General features: G+C 40.0%; 1 protein-coding gene across 6 annotated transcripts in view; it reads left to right on the top strand.

The window, feature by feature from the left end:
• SRGAP1 (SLIT-ROBO Rho GTPase activating protein 1) overlaps positions 1 to 22,527 on the top strand; it is a 165,792-nt gene that overhangs the window by 108,703 nt on the left and 34,562 nt on the right. For 2 of the 6 annotated variants that reach the window (XM_073651663.1, XM_073651662.1), the window contains exons 5-13: positions 9,372 to 9,551; positions 9,682 to 9,810; positions 15,482 to 15,703; positions 17,729 to 17,830; positions 19,597 to 19,794; positions 19,903 to 19,993; positions 20,103 to 20,192; positions 21,142 to 21,169; positions 22,012 to 22,114. In XM_073651663.1, coding sequence (XP_073507764.1) covers positions 9,372 to 9,551; positions 9,682 to 9,810; positions 15,482 to 15,703; positions 17,729 to 17,830; positions 19,597 to 19,794; positions 19,903 to 19,993; positions 20,103 to 20,192; positions 21,142 to 21,169; positions 22,012 to 22,114 — 1,143 coding nt within the window. The remainder of the gene's footprint in view (positions 1 to 9,371; positions 9,552 to 9,681; positions 9,811 to 15,481; positions 15,704 to 17,728; positions 17,831 to 19,596; positions 19,795 to 19,902; positions 19,994 to 20,102; positions 20,193 to 21,141; positions 21,170 to 22,011; positions 22,115 to 22,527) is intronic. The other 4 variants (XM_073651664.1, XM_073651665.1, XM_073651666.1 and 1 more) reach the window with 3 other exon arrangements.

The raw sequence follows: 22,527 nt of genomic DNA, 5'->3' as shown, positions 1-22,527 counted from the left end.
CTGGCCCATAAATCTGTATGGAGGACTGTGGGGCCCATTATTCTGTATGGAGGACTATGTGGGGCCCATTATTCTGTATGGAGGACTATGTGGGGCCCATTATTCTGTATGGAGGACTATGTGGGGCCCATTATTCTGTATGGAGGACTATGTGGGGCCCATTATACTGTATACTAGTTGGCCCGCGACTTTGTCCAAGTTTCTCATTTTGACCCTCTGTGTGTTTGAGTTTGACATCCCTGATTTAGAGTCTGGTATCTGGGAAATTTTAAATTCTCAATCATGCACTTACAACCCTTTTTATGTAAGGGTGGGATCTAATCCTGGCCACTAGGGGCTTACTGAAAAGGGCGAATAAAAGGGGTGATAGTGGGCACCCCTCATGTGCCATTAGAAATGGTGAACGTTTCTGAAGAGTAATGTGGTAGTTTTATTAAAGCTGTCGAGTTTGTGTTGATGTAGGGTTATGACATTTCTATGGCTATACTAAACACAGAACCACTTTATTTAATCCCGGCTTATTAGGGAATTGCTGTTCATGCGGTTTATTTGTTGGTAAAGTGCATCTACACATGAGGTTCTCTATAAATACATTTTTCACACAAATCCTTAATTTGTGGCCACCTATGTTTTGTCATGTGATGTGGTGGATTGCATGAATGGAGTTTAAACATTAGTTTATTTGAGATATTACATAGATATGTCAAAGAATTAATGATATATAGGTATGAAGAAAAATAAGAGCCAGAACAGGCTTCATAGGGCACCACTATATGGAACCAAAAGGGTATAAGCAGGCTCGGACTGGCCCACAGAAGTACAGGAGGATCCTCAGGTGGGCTCCCATGCAGGAATAGGCTCTCCACGCCACCAATATGATAAGTAGTTGGCACTATACATTTTTCACTAAGTACAGACAAGGACATCATCTCAACATTAATTTTACAAACTATCCCGTTTATTATTACGTAGAAATATAGGGTAATGAGATATTTGCATGTAGCTGAATAGTGGGCCACCAGACTCCATGTTACTGGTGGGCCGTTCGCATCCCAGTCTGGCACTGGGTAGAAAGATAAAGATCAAGGACTCTCACATGACAAGGATATGCTGGGAGCATAACTTCTGAAAAGGCATACAGATAAAAGAATGGCTGCCTGACCTCTCGTGTCCATGGATTTGGTAGTAAATACAGTGTAAAGGATTGGTGGTCGGCACCTTGCCAAGTGAAGGAATCTTAAGGGGATAATATTTTATTACAGGTGTAAAAACTACAGGATTTGGGGACATCCTGTCCCCTTCATTAGGTAGCACCTAGAAATAATGGCAGACTTGGTTAATTGTTATCTATTGAATCTGGCTATATTTTTATTTCAGATATCTACCGTAATCCCATACATAATGCTGTTTCTTTGAAGCTTATGACTAGATGCGATGTAACTCTTCATTATTTTATTTATCATTTAATAGGCCCAGTGTTAGAATTGCAGCTAAAAATCTTTATGCCCTGACCACTAGTATATAAAGCCATGCTAATATTTTTAATCCGTGTATTTGTGTAGCTATTTCTGACATTGCAGCAGCTGGTGCCTCTGCATTTGTAAATCACATTCCTCTTCAATCCTTGTGCTGCCCGCAGACTGCTCGTCATATAAAATGGCATTTGGTGGCATTCCAGAAAAGTAATTTCCACTTTTGTTTTATGCAGAGAAGTGATCAAAGTAAATTCCCATCACATGCATATAAATGTTATGTTATTCCGCAGTATTATCATCTGCTTATTACACGGATGCCACTGTCTTGTCATCGTAATTGCCAGATACAAATAGCAGTCTTGTGTCTAAGGCGACTTGTGACCGCGCGATGTAAGACTGTAATGTGATTGTTACATCACAACTACCGTAATAAACCTGCACGTTACCAACACGACAGTCGTCAAAATTCCAATTGCTGCACGTCCGCAGTCACTATCCTTAGTTGCAATTTTAGTAGCACAACATGGCTATCTTTTACTGCGTGGCCTAGTCTGGTAGTGAAAAAAACACCTCGCCTATTCAATTCCCCTTTAATGCACTAGTGGTCGCCTGTGGGTCTTTATATGCCTATTGATTTCCATCAATGACATGCCGTACCAGTTGGGCAGTAATGATGGCAAGTAGAAGAAGTCACCATTGAGGTCTATGGTTGGCTGCAGCCAGTACGGCTTTGTTGTCCCTGGCATCCTGCAAATAAAGCAGGATAAAGATGTAAGCCACAGCATCTGTGCTGGATTGGAGAAGGGTTTGAAGTGACATGATTTTGTTGTTGTTTTTTCACTTTAAGACATTTGCTTCTTTTTTGTTGATTTGAACTAATGGACAACCCCTTTAAATTGATAATAACAGTAATTTGGCGCAAACTGGTGACGTGGACGTTTTCAACATTAGTCACTAAGAAATAGCAATGTATGTGTATAAGTCTCCTCCCGAGTACTGTATTTTTACAGCAAGCTACATTGGATAATGGTCACGGCTAAGCATGACGTTCTGGGAGATGAGCTGCTGCTTTTAGTCCTGCATGTTATCTTAATGGGGGGCATTATAGTAGTAATAATTGTATCCGTAGAAGCCGTGACTTGTTACCTATGTGTGCACACTGCTCAGCTGTGGAATATATAAAGCTGCCTATAATAGGAGAGTGTTGGATGTGCTCACACCCTGACTCTATACATGGCTTCTGGGATGTTAGTCCCTGTTTTCTTATGTTACATCCTATTGAGATGTTAAAGGATGTGACTAACTTTATACCAAATATTGCCCTGTAAGGATAGTAAGTCCTGAACTGTTGGACTCAGTATTTTTCCCCCCTATTGAGTGCTATGTGTGCATGTAGTGTACCTTGCAGCCGTGGTCGCCTTTTCAGAATCACTGTATTGATCTCATGGTGACCTTACTTTAGAGCATGCTTTCTCCTGCATCTTAAAATCAATCATGTGGCAGTGAAATGGAAAGATTTTCTCCAGTGCAGAAAGTCTGTGCCATGGACTGACCTTGGGACAGCGTGCATTGGGTGGTATCTGCTTGTGTTTTCATATAACATGTAGGAATCTCCAATGTTAAGGATGAATAATGTTGACTCCATGATCATTAACAGAATTGCATCATTGCTGTGAATTGCTATTCTCTTGCCAGTTGATGTAATTGTAAACCATTGTCTAACTACTGATTACTACCTTTTCTTTTTTTATAATGTATAATAGCAATAATTTTATTATTATTCACACTCATGCGCACAAACACATGTAGCTTGCACTTGTTCACACTTGCTTTATTCTGGTAAGAAGATAAGTGGTGCTGGTTAGTTTTTTTGTGGTGGTTGTGACTGCCTTTATATTTAGCTGAGCACTCCTCCCATCAGCCTAAGGTTGTTTTTTATTAGTGCTGGATTCTGCCTGCCCTTTACATTTGTAGGTTTTTAGCTTGGGAGAGGCATGTTTGATAAATATCAGGTTTAGGGTCTCACAAGAGAAAGATGGACTTGTCATGGCTGACGGGCTCACATGAATTGGTTAATTTTGTGCACTAAATACCTTAATATCTAAATATATTCTGTTGTACAATCCAAAGTTATATTGTGATACTGTGTTAGCCAGAAAAATTGATGTAAATACTTTTATGCCCAAAAATGACAAAAGTATTCTCTGAGTGATACCTTTATTGGCTAACCAGAAACTGGGAAGCCAATAAAAGGTATCACTCCGAGAATACTTTTGTCATTTTTGGGCATAAAAGTATTTACATCAAATATATTCTGTGTAATAATAATGCAGTCCAGATCTCATATATTCTATGTTTTGTTTATATCTGAACGCTTAGAGTGCTGCTGTATTCTCATGTATGTGTATAGATACATTTATATAGATTATATTCTATAGATTTATATTCTATAAATTATTACACAAATCGATTGTCCAAGCAAAATAAAACTTTGTCCAGACGTCAGCATATGTAAATAATAACAAATTCAGCCATACTTACCTTCCAGCACCCACATGTGTCTGCGCAGAGGCAGGAAGCCACCAGCTGATGCTGCAGTCCTACAGCCTGTGACTGAGCAGACAATCCTCATACAACATCTGATGATGTGCCACTTAAGTAACCTGACTGCTGCAGCCACTCGCAAGCCACAGTGGTCTGGTGGATGGTGGAACGGTGATATCACCGCTTCCTGTCTCTGTGCAGACTGCAGAGCGGCCTGCACTGGTGGACCCATGCGAGTACCGGTAGGTGAGTGTGGCTGAGATTATTTATTTTTTACATATCACTTCCCCTGAGCAAAAATGTATTTTTCTTGGGCAAGCCCTTTTAAGATTTAAAGACCGCTTAGCTCATGTAATGTAACCCACTGTGAAACTCAAAGGCTGAAACACTGATTTCTCCCTCGGGTGTGCCAGTGAATTTGCACATACATTGGAACCATTATCTTCAATGTGGCTAAAATGCAGATATGATTAACGTGATGTAGATTTTTTTCCATTGTGTTTTATTGTTTTTTTTCGTTCCATGTTAATGGGATGTAAAATAAACTATTTCCTTGCATTAGGTGATCTACTTCTAAACCCTACAAAATCATGACTGTGTGAACATGGTCAAATAAGCTAGAGCATTTGTGACCTACACAAATATTATTTTCATGTAACTGGTCGTAGATTAGTACCAAAACTAAATAATCTTTATTATAGTCTGTTCAGAGAAAATTCTAACATTACTCTCCTTATTTAGTTGATCATTGATATTACTTTAGTATTAGGCTATGTGCAGATTTGATGCAGAGCGTTTTTGCTTCTCTCTGGCAGAGAAAAAAACGCATGCAGATTTACATATGTTTTTTCTGCCAGAGAGGCGTTTTTACATGCTTTTTTTCAAGCACTTTTCCAAGCGATTTTGAGCATCACTTGGAAAAGTGCTTGACAAGTTGGTCACACAATATAAATCCATGCAAGTCCCACAGTGTACTGGCAGGACCTGCGGTGACGTCATTTAGTCAGCTGATGGTCACGCGACCATCACCTGACTGCTGACGTCAGCGGTCGCATGACCATCAGCTGACTAAATGACGTCACCGCAGGTCCTGCAAGTACACCGCGGGATGCCGAGGAGAGAGGACGCCGCCGGGAGCAGACCGGAGAGGAGAATATACAGTTTTTTTTTTATTTTTAACTTTTTTATTTATTTTTTTCACTGCGTGGTAGCCGGTGAAGAGGAGTTGTAGTCTCCTCTTCATCCCGGGTACCACACGCACCGCGATTACACCGCAAATTCACGGCCATTGAATTTACTTGAAACGCAGCAAATCCACATATACCTGCGGGTTTGCTGCGTTTCAATGTTCCTCAATGGCTGCGAGTTTTCAGCGTAATCGCGGTAGAAATGGTCATGCTGCGTTTTGAAACACAATGCGAATTCGGCGCGCTAATTAGCGCATCATGTGCAAAGCACATCCCAATTCACATTGCTTTGCATGGCAGACTGTTTTACAAGCTTTTTCCCGGCCGTAAAAACGCTACAAAAACGCTACGTGGGCACATGGCCTTAGATTAACATTAAAAGGGATTTTCCACTACTGAGACAACCCCTTTTCAATCTGTTTTTCCCCCATGAAAATAATACCTATACTCACCTCAAATGCTGACGCCGTTCCAGCGGTGTTGGCACGGACTCTCCCTACGCTCCCATAACATTATATCACATGATTCCTACAGCCAGTCAGCGGCTGCTTCACTCTTCCCTCCTACGGACAAATAAAGGCATCTGCAGGAAGTGAGTGCTGCAGTTGCCTTCTCACTTCCTCCGAATGTCAGTTACATCTGTAGGAGAGAAAAGTGAAGCCGGCTCTGATTGGCCACAGGGATTGCATGACATAATGTCATGGGAGTCCAGGGAGAGCCAATGCCGACACCGCTTGAATGGCGCCGACACAGGAGGTGAGTGTGTTATTATTTTACTGGGGGGAAACAAAGGGACTTGTAAGGGGTTGTCCAAATAGTGGACTACCTGATGCAAAATAAAGGAGTTAAAAAATAAAAAAAAAACTTCAGAATCTTAGAGGTATAGGCTGAACTTTATCAATGTCCCTTAAGTGCTGTACATTTAGTAAAGAAACTGACATTTATGATTGAATGTGGATGATTTATTACTTATTACTATTACCTTCCACTAGTCTAGTGCTTCTTATGTCGGTCCTGTAGGAAGAAAATGATGCCCTTTGTTTCACCAGAGCCTAAAGATTTCCCTTGTTGCTTCTGAATTATATCATTGTTATTGAAGTCTCGGAGTAAGGATAGATCTTAACAGAAATTGGGTTACCTTTTACAACTATTTCGATGACTTAATAACCTGCCGGGGCTCTCTGCTCGTAGACCAGCTGTGGGTCAACACCGATAAAGAAGATTAGCGATGGAGGCTTCATCATTAATCATATTGACAGCCATGTAGTAAACCTCTAGATTATTAGCTGATACATTCTCCACTCTGCAGGATTTCTCCGAGGAATAGAAGTTGATTGTTTTTGTTGTTTCATTTGTAATTATTGTGATTTTGGAGCACAAGTTTATTACGGTGACATAATCTGAGATCAGACATTCAGCCGTAATATACTTATCAACTCCATGAACCCTTATATTCTTACAGCTTGTGCTCTGTCATATTAAGAATTATATGCCCAATACCAACTGTAAAAATATTTTTCTTTATGTAAAACTAACTTAAGTTTAACATATGTTGTGGGAAAAATATTTAAGGGGCTTGTAAAGGACTATATACAGAAGTATGTGGTAGAAAATAATATAAGTGACAGGCAGCACAGTTTAATAAGGACAGGAGTAAGCAAGCTAAGCTACGGCAATTTACTTTTATGCAGAGGTGTGTAGAAACATGGACAGAAGGGAGACTGTGGAAATAATGTTTTTGGACTTTGTGAAAGCTTTTAACACTGCCCCACAAACACCTAAGGCCTCATTCAGACTTCAGTTTTTCTGGTACAAGTTTTCAGTGTTTTTTTCACTGATAGAACTTGTATCAGTTTCAGCCTGTGGGGCTGTTCAAATGTCCAAGTATTTTTGCTGACAGCGTGGCCCACCCAAAGTCACAGAGACATGTCCAATTTTTATCAGAGTGTCAGATCAAACTTGCCAATGCAAGTCTGTGTCTGTGAAAAAAATGGACAGTTCTCAGATGTCACCTGTGTGCTGTCCGTTTTTTACGGACTGTGTAATAGGAGAAGCTTGAGAAACCGCCATCATTTTTTTTTTTGCCATCAGCGACAAACTGAACAAACTCTGAATGCGCTCATGCAGACGACCATATTTTCAGTTTGAGTCCGAATCGACAAAAAAATTGGTTCGCACTCAGACCAATGTTATTCTATGGAGGCTGTGCACGTGTCCGATTCTTTCCTTGTACAGAGTCTGTCCAAGGGAAAAAATGCAGCGTGCACGATTTGCATCCGATATTCGGATTGCATTCAGTCATGTAAGTTAGTCTATGGAAAAAAAAAAATAGGGCCACACTCTGATGACATCTGATTTTCACAGACTGACAGAATGAAGACGATGGAAACTTCTTGGTTTTCCATGTTCTCCTTTTCTAAGAAAATCCGATCACACTTTGATCATCATAATAGGCCTATTCTCTGGGATGAGAGAAAATACAGTCTTGTGACCCTTGCCAAATTCTGATCAATAACACTGATGAAACTCGGACCTTTTTTTTTTTTTTTTTTGCTCACAAAAAACAAATCACTGATGTCTGAATGTGCCCTTATGGGTTTAAGGTCTATAGGTTTTAGAAAGTAAGCTTTGTAATCGGATCAAAAACTGCTCGATATTAACACCATTCAAAGTTCTCATCAATACAGTCTTGCAGTGAGAAGGAAATGTCAGTGATTTCGGAAGGGACTGGCCTTTTACTGTTAGTCCGGTATGAGTTGCAGCCAATATCACACACTGAGGTTGTCACACAGCCTTAGGAGTGCTTATCATATCATCTTACTGCAATACTTTATCTTGTTTTGTCCTGTACAGTTTCACTTCAAAGATTTATTTCATGACATGTCATACTCGCCTTTCATCATATTTGTGCCTATGCCCACTTTACACCTCTGCTCGTGTATTATGCTCCTTGTGATCAAGAATCAGTTAATTTTTTTTGTTATTTTTATTAAAAATCTATTAATCCAACAGTGTCCTATGTTTTCTGCTCCATATGCAGACTCTTTATACCACATCAGGACTTCTGTTATTAATGGTGCCTCAATGACCACCTCTATCCCACTGACTTACAATTCGGTCTGTAAGGTTTCCAGTCGTGCTTTTCAGAGGATGGCGGATGTGGATCAGGTCTTACTCGGTGGCTGACTGGATGAAGCTACAATATTCCTCCTTTCAAAGTCAGCCACTATATACTATTTGGTTTTTAAGTAAACTTATGGCACATACAGATATTTAGTGCCCCATTCATCATTTGTGATTTTTTTGTTTTTTTGTCTCACGGTATTTGCTGATATTTTTTGCTCCAAATTCATGAAAATAGCACACGTGGTTCATGAATTTGTTTTAAAAGCAACAACGCTCTATATTTTTTTTACTTTAACGGTTTTACAATGCAACTTTTTGACTCAAAAAGTTGCACAAACCATTAAAACGTTGCACAAAAGTCTTCAGCTGTGCCAACATAAAAAAAATAAATAAACCTTACTCCAGATAGGGACCTAAATGAGATGCGGCAAAGAAATGCAATATTTGAAAAAAATGGCATATCATGAATCTTGTCTAAAAAATTTGGATAAACAAATACAAACATTAAAAAAAAAAAAAAGAGAAAGACAACTTAAAAAATAGCACAAAACTTATAGAGAATAAGGTGCAAATACGAAAGCCACAAAGTAAGAGCAACTGGAGAAACTGCAATGATAAATCCGGGGCCCTAGTCTTTTTCTCTAAATTTCTTTGGCGCCTGAAAACTATACATCTGGTAATTGTGTACACACACAAGGCAGCACTTACTATCTGCAGGAGGAATGTCCAAATAACTGGTCGCTGAACCCTTCCAGACTGCTGCTAGTTTAGGCTAATTTATACTAACACCTAATTTATATGTTCTACTATGACTGGGGAAAAAGAAATTCTATTTTGTACAAAACTGAATAACTTTTTGTCGTTTTTTCTGTAAATACGGGATATTTATACTTCAAATTTTAAAGACATGTATTGGAAAAAAGACATAACATAATTGGTGATCAGCCCATATTTGCATAAAGTATCAATTAATGTACAATTACAAAGTGAAAACCAATTATAGGGTTAGTGAAAATGAATGTTAACATTTTTCCTGCAGGTGATGAAGACTTACCACATGTATCACGCAGAGAGCATCAATGCAGAATGTAAGCTAAAAGAAGCTGAAAAACAAGAAGAGAAACAAATTGGAAGGTCTGACCCTGTATTTCATTTACGCCTGGAAGATAAGCACCAAAGACGGAGCTCGGTGAAAAAAATTGAGAAAATGAAAGAGAAAGTAAGTGCGATCATTGTGGCCAAGCACCCTTGGAAGGCTCGTGACCTGAACAATTCTTGTTCATTAGCGAATCCATCATATCCGCTCAGGTTGTGTATATCTTGTTAATAACCGCTATTTCTATCCATAGCGCCAAGCCAAATATTCTGAGAACAAGCTGAAATCCATAAAGGCACGGAACGAATATTTATTAACACTAGAGGCAACCAATGCTTCTGTATTTAAATATTACATCCACGACCTTTCAGATTTAATTGATGTAAGTAACTGATTTATTTATTCCATGTACATGTATTTCATCACGAGCAAGTTGTTTCTTGTTATGGCTTGGATAATTGGTTTAGTTGGACTTTCTTGTGGCATGGATAAAAATGAAGGATAATGCTGAAAAGGTATTCTACACATCTTAGATCTTTCATGCTTTTCACGAGCTGTACTGGCTCATTAAAGGGGTTGTCCGGTCTAAAACTACAAGTCTGCAGCCACTCTGTGACTGCAGACTTGTGAATCCTCACATTGTGCGCACTGTGTGCTGAGAGGATTCTCAAGGGCTGGCGGCGATCATGTGACTGCAAGTATGAGATACGCATACCACTGGCCATATATCGACTAGACTGTTTCCGGTCTCGCATTGAGTAAGACCACACCCATCTAGTTGGCATGTGGCTGGGAATATGCATATCGCATACTTGTGGCCACATGACTGCCATCGAAAAATCCTCACAGCGTGCAGTGCAATGCAGTATGCGGTTTCACAAGTCTGCAGTTACATAGCTAAAACTACAACTTTGCAGTCACTCTAAGTGTGGTTTTTCCATATGGTTTCTCCCTTACACTCACCACAACCCATTGGCCACATTGGATACTGGCACTTTAAAGGGATTTTCCCACAAACAAAGCATATTTTATTTAATAGATTTTAAGTAATAAGTTTCACAATTGGATGTGTTAAAAAAAAATGCTACTGTGCTGATATAATCTTATGTACTGTGTAATGGCTGTGTCTAACTGTGCTGGAACATGGTCTGATCATACTATATCTCCTGGGCAGGGGAGGAATCATAAGCGTATATAGAGACAGGACAGCATGGGATCTCAGCTGATTTTTTTTTTTTTTCCTGTGAGGTAAAACATTTCCCTGCCTGTTTTAGAACATAAGCGAGTGTTTCTGCCTCGCCTAAAGCCCCCTGAGCTCATCATATATCAAGTCAGTGACATATACAAGCTCAGTAGCCGGAGCTCCTACATAATTTACTTGATTTATTATCAACTCAGGGGACTGGAGATGTAGCAGAAACACTCGCTCCTGTGATAAAACAGGCAAGGAAATATTTTACCTTACGAAAAGCAGCAACTGTGAACCCCTGCTATGTCGTCTGTATAATCATTTATTCTTCTTCCTCTGGCCAGCTATTGTGATATGTGCTGACCAATAAATGTGCCCCTGCTATGTACTGTGTAATGGCTTTGTCCTACTGTGCTTGGACATGGTTTGGTCCATACCATAGCTCCTGGGCAGGAGAGGAAGCGAAAGAGTATACAGGCAGGACAGCACAGGATCACAGCTGATGCTTTCTGTTAGGTAAATCATGTTTTGAAATGGGCAGGGAAATGTCCTCCCCAGTTGCTGTGGTATGATCAGACCATGTTCTTGCCCAGTTGGACACAGCCATTGCACAGTACATAGCAGGGGCATATATATAAGATGCTTATAGGAACATTTTTTAACACATCTGATTGTTGACATTATTATTATTCCAAGATCTATTGATTAATATGTACTTTTGTCGTGGGAAAACCCCTTTAATGAGATCATAGTTAAAGAATGCTAGCTATTCTTAATACATCTGTGTATCTTTATAACAGTACATTGAAGTGTACCTACACGTTGAAAATTTTCTAATGTAGTGTATGTCCTTAAAAGTCCTGCAGATCCGTGGTATTCTGGGTTCTGAGACCCCCAGCAATCGGTTGAAGTACTATTTCGAAGGGCTCCCTTGAGGAGGCAAAAGCCCTCATCTTTTGAATGAATCAGTGTGCAGAGTGGTGAAGGGGCTTAATATAAAGTCTATAAACTGCTATGTGCACACTTTCATGCAGGAGCAGAGTGCTTCTGCCTCTTGAAATCAGCGTTTTGCAACAGTGTTTTGAGCGATTGGTGGGGTCTCAGGACCCGGACCCCTTCCAATGTACAGGATGTTTAAGGACATACACTTTATAAATAAAATGTAGATTCACCTTATAGCACCACTCCAGTGTTTGTTTTTTTATTGTAGCGCTGGAATGGGGCTACTAATCTAAGTTCCCTTCACTTAGTCTTATACTTACCAGCTGCTGTCTTCATCTTTTATTGGCTTCATTCCAGTCAGTCTCCAGCAGGTTGTGTCCTGCCCGATCGCTCCAGTGTTTTGCTGGGTGATCCTGAAGTGACAACTCAATGTAAAGTCATCCAAGAAAAAGAAAAGTAGCACTTACCATTTCCTGAAATCAGTCCTTTATTGCGATACACGGGACATGCAGGTGGCATGGTGCGGGTAAATCAATAAACTACGCCCGTTTTGCATCTGGTACAACATTTCCTGTAGAAGCTTTGTACCAGGCGCGAAACGGCTGTCATGAATCGAAAAGCGGTTACCCAAATAGATGTTTATCTAACTGGTATTTTTCTTAGGTTTCCCAATATGTGAAATCTGATAGCCAAGTGTAAGTATTTATTCCAATGTAAAGACAGGGCAATACGCAGCCATTATCTCCGTGTGAGGATGCTATTACACGTTCTTGGCCGAGTTTAAGGGAATGTCCATACAACACCAAGCTTTGTTTATTAGAATTTTTTTGATTTGTTATACAGAGAAATATTCTGTGTTCTTTTTCTCTATATGTAATATGTGGTTAACCACTTCTTTCCCTACATTCTCTCACCACAATAATTGTTTCCTTTGTATAGGCTAGACTGTAATAATATGACAAAATTCACTATTGTGCAAACCTTGTGGTAAGGAACCCACCCACTGAACCTCGCCAAATATATATCTCAGTTTTGTTTAAAGTCAGTAACCGGTAAGGGCTTAGTGAAAAGTTCTAATATACTTTGCGTTTCAAACCGCCATTTTCAAGATCAGTTAAAGAGTAACTAAACTTATTTTTTTATGTAATTATTGATCAGCCTTTGTAAAGTTATGACTTTTTCTAATATACTTCATTACCTTATTTTGCTTCAGTCTGTCTTTAACATCATGTTGAAAGTGTTGGCTTATTTGCCTAGTTTATGGTGTCCTTGCACATTAACAGCATCTGAACCTGCCGATATTGGCAGACTTGATTGAAAGTCTAATGTGTATGGGGTCCTCCCAACTCTCCCCGCAACAGATGATTTCGGACCGCCAATCCTTTTGTTCTTGGAGAGATAAGCCATCATTAGGGGAGTTTGGCATCAGCTCTCTCATAGAGAAAACTGTCAGACCGAGCACTCGTGTATATGGAGGAGTTAGGAGAGAGATGCCAGCCAAACCATCGTTATTGTGTATGGGGCACTTTGGTAGCTTATTTAAACTGTACGTCTAGCAAAGATCCTTACTCATAGTGAGTTTCTTGGCTTCCCTCCCCCATTTTCAGCAAGGAAGAGTGTTTGTCAGTTGTGTCTGATCATGGGGGAGTGGAGCAGTGAAGCTCACACAGGAGTGCAAATTTTTGTTAGACCTGAAGTTCAAATCAGCTGCTAAAATAGCATAGACTAGGCAGATAAGCCAGCACTTTCAGCATTATTTTAACAATAGAAGTAAACTAAAGTAATGGAGTACATTACATTCATAACTAAAAGCTGATAAAAAGTGTAGTTACTCTTTGGCTGTGTGCCCACTATGCATTTTTTAAGCGTTTCCGCAGCGGCAATTCCGCTGCAGAAACTCTTAAAAAAACGCTTGGTAGAAGGCCTGCCATGTTCCCCAATGATAATCCGCATGTGCTGTGCACATGCTGCGGAAATTTCCGCTGCGGATTATCATTGCGGAAAAATCCGCAGCACTACCAATTATTTTGCGGAAGCGCTGCGTTTTCGCCGCCATTGACTTGCATTGAAACGCATGGATTACGCATCACTGCATGTGTAGATGCGCGTTCCATGCGTTTCAATGTGCGGCTAGTACCCGGGTGTGGAGGACAGGAGACTCTCCTCCGGACCTGGGTACCATAGAACCTGTAAAAAAAAGAATAAAAAAATATATATACATTATACTTACCTTTTGATTGCCCCCGGTGTCCTTGTCTTCGCTTGCCAGCAGATCGCGGTGGACTGAAGGACCTGCGCTGACGTCATATAGTGTGACCAAGTTGTCAAGCACTTTTCCAAGTGATGCTAAAATCGCTTGGAAAGTTCATGCGGAAATGCATGTGAAGAACGCTTCACCTCCGCTTGTCCCTGGCAGGAAAAACGCATGTACAATCCGCATGTACAATCCGCATGTACAATCCGCATGTACAATCCACATGTACAATCCACATGCTTTTTTTTCTGCCAGGGAGATGCAGAAACGCTCAGGAAAAATCCGGAGCATTTCTGCATCGTGGGCACATAGCCTTTAATGGAAACATTCTTGTTTACATCCAAACTCTGCCAAAAGCCAAACTCTGCCAAAAGGTAGCAGCTAAGACTGTTTTTATAGAGAGCTCAGTCCTATTTACTATATGCCTGATACTGCACAGAGTGAATTATGAGCTCATAGACTTTGTATTTAGCCCCTGCACTGCTCTGTGAGGGCATTTAGGCAGGAGCGCAGTCATTTTGCTTGCTAAGCAGCACACTGCAAAACATTATTTTGAGTGATCTGTGGGGATTTCAGGACCTGGACCTTAGGACCTGATCTGTTGCACTTGTTAGGGAGGGATAAGATATTAAATAATAAAACCATATGTGCTCTTTGGCCCCGATCCATCAAAGCAATTGCAACAGAATTCTGGTGTAAATTGCTTTGAAAAGTCGCTAAATTTTCGCACAACTCGGTCTTAAGTTTCATGGGCAGAGCTTTGGCGTGAAGGGTACGTGATGCCAGAGCTCTGTAATTCAAGATGAGCTGGGGCAACTTTACGCCTGAAATCTTACCCTCTAACTGGAGTAAGGCTTTTGGCGAGGCCACTTATCAGACACTCCTGATTTATTAAAAGGAATGTCTTTCTTAATCGATAGCCCTCCTTCCCCTCATCAAGACCGATGTGAACGTTGCCAATCTTGATCAATTGGGGCCTTTTTGATTCATTTTTGTTTTTCTTATGCAAGTGGCCGGGCTATACAAGTGATATGCGTATGGAGATCTTCTCCCTGTAAGTAATGGACAGTCTGACTAAGCATGCCACCAATTTTTTGAGACAAATCTGCATGGAATCCATGAAAGTAAACTTCTGTATGACATCAGTAAGGTGCCATATACTCGTAGTTATTGCACAATCAAGGTGTATTGTTATGTAGTTTTCATTTGGAAGTTCTGCTTTTTGTAAATGCCATTTTCCTGCTGAATAGGTTCACTTATTTTTGGAAATTCTACACTTCTAAATGTGCTGACTGCTCATCAGCCAATTTGGCAGAGGTAAATGAAATGTTTCTAACAGCTGGCATTCTTGAGAATGAGAAATAACACTGTACCATGTGTGAAATGAAAATTGAGACAAGGTGCCAAGATTTGTCGCCTGCCTCCCCTGTGTGAAACCTTTTTTTCCAATAAATTGTTTTGATACTATACTATAGTTCTCCACATGATTTACTTTTCACTGTGTGACTGGCATTGCTCTGAAGGATTATGGCTGACGTTTGTAAAAGATATTATGCGATGAAAAGATTTCTAAGATCCGTCCCTTGCAAGTTTGATGTGTCTAATAGGTACAGTATTGGCTCGTAGTCCTATAGATATCAAGATGTCTTTCTTTCTTTTTTTTTTAAGTGCTGTGATCTGGGGTACCATGCAAATTTAAACAGGGCGATGAGAACCTATCTATCTGCTGAATACAACTTGGAGACTTCAAGGCATGAAGGTTTGGACATCATAGAGAATGCGGTGGATAACTTGGAACCCAGGAATGACAAGCAAAGATTTATGGAGATGTACCCAACTGCATTCTGTCCACCAATGAAATTTGAGTTTCAGCCTCATCTGGGCGATGAGGTAAGATAAGACCTTAAGTTTCATGGTTTTGGCTCATATAAGTTCATTTGGGCACACACACTATATGGACAAAAGTAATGCGACGCCTACACATTCCACCAACAGCAACTTTATTCTATTCTAAATCCATCGGTGTTTGACAAGAGGACCTGGATAGCAATCCCCATTCTAATTCATCCCAAAGGTCTTTGATGGGGTTTAGGTCAGGGCTCTGTGAGATCAGCCAAGCTCTTCCACCCCAAACTTACCCAACTATGCTGTTATGCACTTGCTTTGTGCACAGGGTCACAGTCATTCTGGAACAGAAAAGGGCCTTCTATAAAACTGTTCCCACAAAGTTAGAAGCATACAATTGTTCAAAATGTTTGGCATGCTGAAGCAGGTCAACCCCTGAAATACATCCAAATAGCATTATCTCCCCTCCGTCAAACTTTACGGTTGTCACAAATAAGTCAGGAAGGTAACATTCTCCTGGCATTAACCAAACCCAGACTCGTCAATCAGACTGCCACATATAGAAGCAGGGTTCTTCAGTCCACAGAAAGCGTTTCCACTTTTTCTGAGTCCAGTGGCAGCATGCTTAACACCTCTCAATCTGACGCCTGGCATTGTGCTTGGTAATGTAAGGCTTGCATTGCAGCTGCTAATGGAAACCCATGCCATGAAGCTCCCGCCACACACATTTTCTACTTTTGTTAATGCTAATGAGTTGGTGACTTTTACGCACTTGGAGACCCTGCTTTGTTACTATTTTTTTAAAACTTGTTTTATTGAAAATTATATCATAGAACAAAAGAACAAACCACATTTCCCATTGCTCATTAATGCTGTCTGGCAAAGTTAACCTTTCCCTTAATATACCATGGGTCTAATATCTTATTATATCTAGATTTAATCTATATTTAAATCCTTATTTAAATATTAATCTATATTTAGGAGAGAATAAATTTCAATAATTAACTGGTAACAATGGTGGCACCCTATTACACTACCATGTTTGTATGTAACAAGCTGTTGAGAATGGGCCATTCTTTCACAAATGTCTGTACAGACAGACTGCATGTCTAGAGACTTTATTTCACACACATTTGGCTATGGAACTGAAGGATAAACCTGAATTAAATGATTAAGAGGTGCGTCACATTACTTTTAATATAGTGTACATTGGTTTGGGCATGTGCATACATGTAACATTGTGGTTAAAGTTGGTTTTTGTTTTTTTTTTAAACACTGGTTATAGGTATTTTAACAAAATTTCTGCTTGTAATGTATATCAGGATATTATATAGATGTTGCTGGTAAAACATGAGAGAAACACAACATGGTAAATTATTAAAGCAAACCTGACAGTAGGGTCAACGCATATAAACAAATTACATGGCTGCATTTGTCCTTTCAATCTGATTACAGGCAACCCCATTGTGTGGGTCAAGTTCACCGTATATAGCGAATTCTCACTTTATGAAACTTTTTTTCTCTGCATATTCCAATGAATAGGACTAGTCCAGTGTACTATGTGCAGACCAGTCCTGCCCAGTCTGCTGGTAGCATGCCCACTGAGGCGAGATTAAATCCCTGAGCCTCCCTTAGGTGCCTGAAGTGGCAGTGTGTTCATGGACAGGATTTGAAAGTCATTGAAGATAGTATAAAGGCGGCTCAGAGATCTCACACCTCACTAGGCCTGCTGTCAGCAGACTGGGCAGGACCGTTCCATGCATGTGAAGTACACCTATTCATTAGGATATATGGCAAAAGAAGATTGACAAGGTGAGACTTTCCTATATGCTGTGAACTTGTCCCATACAATGAGGTTGTCTGTAATAGATAAATGCAGTATTAGTTCATAGGTGTCAATTCTGCTGTCCGGTTCACTTTAAATATTAAGAAACTGTATCAAGATGTTGAGGAAGAAATGTATAACAGATGAGACAGACTAGTACTGTGAAGCCCTCTTCTTCATGGTTTTGGGATTATTCTGTGCCCATCGTTGACTTGAAAATGTTTTTTTTCCTCCTGTGAATGAAGGTTTGCCAAGTTAGTGCTCAGCAGCCGTTGCAGGGTGAACTTATACTCCGGTACCAGCAGCTTCAGTCTCGACTGGCCACGCTGAAAATTGAAAGTGAAGAGGTAATACCATGTTATAATATGATCTGGATCTTAAGAGTACGGCAAATATTACTAAAAAGGAGATTATATACCAGGCTACAGTTACCTTTTAATTTGGCGGTAATCTAAATATCTGATATGATTAAATGTTTCTTCCTCTGGATCCAGAGGGGTTATCTGTGATAAATGGCATTTGGTTATAAGCAGTTGTCATACGTTCTAGTACAGCACCCTTTGGTCTCTTGTTGTCCTGCTTGCAGGTGTGGTATTTTGTATTGGCCAAAACAAAATGGCGCATAAGTACCAACACTAATTGTTAGACAGTGCAAACTTAAGAGGGTTGTCCACTTTTTGGACAACCCCTTCTTACATACTATATTTACCCTTGTAAAATAAGACACCATATACCAGCCTCTCTTACTGGCGCGGGTTCTCCTGAGGCTCGCATGACATTATGCCTCTTGAACTGTGCTGCCAATCAGCGGCTGCTGATGGGCTGCAGTGCTCACACCTCCCAAGATTCATTTAAAGGAAGTGAGAGTACAGGAGCTCAAAAGCGGCCACTGTTTGTCTGCATGGCTCACGTGGCAGAACAGTGTTGTGTGGCCTCGGGAGACCCGATACGGGAAGTGAACATATGGTGAGAGAATATAGTATTTAAAAAGGGGTTGTCTGAATAGTGGACAACCCTTTTAAATCTGGCACCTCCTAAGACTGTCTACTCGATCACAGTGGTTCATGCTATTTGATAAATGTTGGACCATTCCCCTTTCCAGAGTAAGCCACACCCATTAAGATCATGTCACACCTCCTTGTCAGACAAAGAGCAGAAAGTGTCCATAATGCATAATAAATATGGTGAGAATCATAAGTCACTTGTGACGCAAAATGTGCAGAATTTTGATACATTTTTCCCTTCTTGCACAGGATTTAGCAGCTGATTGGATAATTATGTCACTTAACATACTCTCCTAACACTGATCCGAGCCCTCCCTGCAGTTCTGATGTGTAAAAATCTTATCCTTAATCCTTATTCAATTCATACTAAAACCAGAAACTAGTCAGCTATTCTGGCCCCCAGCAGCGCTCCCGGTCTTTGTTTACATGCGGTCAATCAGTGGCCACTTGCGGTGTCACTGCTATCACTGCTAAGTAATGTGAGCCTCCATGCCAGTAATGACCACTACAGCCACTGTTTGGCCAGGTACACTAGCATCTCGGCATTACATTGATTTGAGAATGATTCTGGTGGTACAGCTGTTTCTACAAAGTGTCCCAGGAGCCGTTTTTCATCACGACAACACCAGACTGCATGTTGCTCGTGCTACTGTGAGCAGCTTGAGTGGCCTAAATGTGCTACCATGGCCTGCAGCATCTTCGGACCTGTCTCCCATCTGGGACGTCATTGGTCGGCAATTGTAAAGGAGCTGCCAGCAGTGGATCTTGATGATTTGTGTGCTCAAGTGCATTCAGTGTGACAGACCATTCCTCAGTCAACTATTAATAACTTTATTGATAGTATACCAATGAGTATAAGTGTGTGTTTTATTTCTGAACATGGTGTTCATTCTCGATACTGAATAAATCAAGATATTTTGACATTTTTATTTCATTATTTGCATATCATTATCTATCTGTCCTGTGATTTCTATAATTCCACAACTTTTACTACTTGTTGTAATTTCAGTGTTTAACAATATATTTGACAAATTTCTAAATCCCTATTTTGCATTGGTAGCCTTGCTACAGCTTTACTGTACAGAAGCAGTAATATTTTTACTTTACAGATAAAGAAAACCTCAGAAGCCACCCTCCAGACCATCCAAGATATGGTCACAATAGAAGACTATGATGTTTCAGAATGCTTTCAGCACAGCCGCTCCACTGAGTCGGTAAAATCCACAGTATCTGAGACCTACTTAAGTAAACCCAGTATTGCAAAACGAAGAGCGAACCAACAAGAGACGGAGCAGTTCTACTTTATGGTAAAAGCAAAAAATACTTTATCCTTCAGTTTAATTATTTATTTTACATTTAAATAATATCTGCACTAAAATTTCTTAAAAAAAATACCCAACATGTTTTCTGTGTAGAAATTTAGGGAACATCTAGAAGGTTGCAATCTCATCACGAAACTACAGGCTAAGCATGACCTGCTTCAGAGGACTCTCGGGGAAGGCAAAGGTAAGGCAGTGATTGCTAGGTAGTCACCAGTGCAATGTCTATAGCCTATTAATTCTGTACACAATCCATTACACAGGGCAGGACTGATACTATGTTATACCTATTACAGGGCCTAGCGAGGTGCATCACCCATGGATTAAGAGAACATCTAAGAGACGAGCGGTGTTTTGTCCTCAGATTCTCTCCCAGTATACAAATGGTATCCATTCTGCACAACAGAAGAAGGATTAGGCATGTTGAATTTCAACATGCCTGATCCCTTTAGGAGTAGGGCCACTTCAAGACGTGTTTGCCCCTCTTGTTCATGGAATGTAATTGATGAAGTTGATAGTTTGACCGATAACAGTTTCATGTGTGTGACTGACATTACCACCTGTTGGTATAATTTACTGTCATTAACCAGATTGGTAGCCACTATGTATTATAGCTGTAATATCACAGTATTGGTTCCGGTGGATAATTATTTGCCATTGTTTTGTAACATAGTAAATTGTTTATTTGTAAAATTATCCAAACTGCAAAAAAATAACAGCAAATAAAGTAGTGGGATTTTTTTATATAAATAATTCAGCTAGATAAAAACAAACTATAATCTAAAAGTACACTAAAACATAGTACAGCTGCTATTGTAAGCATGTAAGATTAGCAGTGTGAATAACGTTCATATTCCCACCAGTGTATCACAGTAAGGATTATGGATTTAATCTGCAAAGAACAGTTTGAAGTTCTCTATTGAACCTACTGCAGAGGCTAACACTTGTCCTGAATGATCAAGGCACACACTATGTATTCCACCATTTAATTACATCTGCTAGGGCATACAGAGACCTCCGCAGGTTCACTTACATTTCTTGCGTTGTCTTTAGTTGAATCTTTAGAGATGAAAGCAAAAATTGGCAGTGTTTCTAAAAAAAAGTGTAAAAGCTGATGATAAAATGCACTCATGATCATGATAGATATTCATATTTCCTAGAATCCTGGAGGTTCTGATCACGCTTGTTTTGTAGCATACCTGAGGCAAGCTTTGTTACTGCATACTGTAGAAAAAGCCGTCAGGAAACCCAGCCATTGTGACACCCACTTTACATGAAATTATCATCTCTATTGCTATGGCATATTCCTTAAACTATATATCTATTTTTTTCCAGGCTATAGGGCAGAATACATGACTACAAGGTACGTTGCTGTTTTCTTGGGCTAAAGTTACATTGTTAGTCCCTGAGCTATAAACCATTTTTACTAAACCAGTTATATCTGCAAGCCTGTAAATGGGGCGATTTTTACCTGTAATTTTCTATTTTTTATGGGGATGACCACATAACGGCCACATATAATGTCAATGTGGACAGCGTACACAATGCAATGATATCGGCATCTAAAATAATTCAGAGTCAAACTAGTTTACATTCCACTGTCCATTATCAATGCCACCTCACATGCCCACAGTCCGGTGCTCGAGTGGGACACTGTAGACAACCCTTTAAAGTTGCCATCTTAAATTCCTATATTCAACTGAAGATCATATGTTATCTATAAGAAATTATTGAAAATGAAATAAAAAATAGTTTGGCAAAAAATACCAGTGAAGCATAATTGCACACCAGTAAGACTCTGTGAGCATGTTGAGTTGTGTTTCTTTGTTCTGGTTTAGGAACAAAGAAATTGAATTCATGTGGGAAATTTATCCGTCACAGAATATATCAAATGAAAACAGAAGGGCCCCATTGACTCTAATGAGATCCGTCATATTTGTCACTTTCAAAATAAGCTAAAACAAGGCCGGCCCCATTATAGTCAGTGGTGCCCTTCTGCTTCAGTTCTGTATTGGATCTGCTTTCCCATAAAGATTGTAATTCTGTTTCTAAAACAGAAACGTAATTTAAAATGCAGGTGTGAACAGAGCCTTAGAATTACTGCTTCATTTAGGTGAACATATTTTAGAAATCACGATAGTGGGTGATGTGTTTTAGTACTTTATTTTCAGAAATGTCACTTTTTGATAATGTTCCTTTTCTCAGGCCTCCAAATGTACCCCCTAAACCCCAGAAACAAAGGAAACCCAGACCCGTTTCTCAATACATTACTAAGTTGTTTAACGGGGATCTGGAGTCCTTCATCCAGGTACTGGCACTTGTAATGCTGAGGGCTAACCTGTACCTTCTGCTTTCAATGTAATGGCCGGGGCCTCGCTGCAGCTGAGGAACGGCATTACATTCTACATTGTGGTGGGCTGTTTTTTCCCTTCTGATCAATATCCTTCCTGAGTCTACAGAGAGATGGAAGTATAGCCCCTTCCTCAGAAACTATGCATTCTTCTTGTCAGCTGCAGACAGTGACATCTATACAGTGAACTTTGTTACAGTGAAATGTGTAGTGCCGGAAACATTTCCTCAAGAGCCTTCCTGTTATTCAGCCATAGGGAAAAATCCAGCAGTGACTCTGATTTCATTGAACTTCAACTGTGTAGCCTGTAATGTACCGCAGATAATCCAGACAGCTCATACGCTAATGCTTAAAGGTACAGTCCTAATTAA

This window comes from Phyllobates terribilis, unplaced genomic scaffold (assembly GCF_046119375.1).
Source record: "Phyllobates terribilis strain yellow unplaced genomic scaffold, ASM4611937v1 Scaffold_11__3_contigs__length_659146591, whole genome shotgun sequence".
In the NCBI taxonomy this organism is placed as follows: domain Eukaryota; kingdom Metazoa; phylum Chordata; class Amphibia; order Anura; family Dendrobatidae; genus Phyllobates; species Phyllobates terribilis.
Note: the sequence above shows the minus strand (reverse complement) of the source record. Positions and strands in the feature narration are given on the sequence as shown.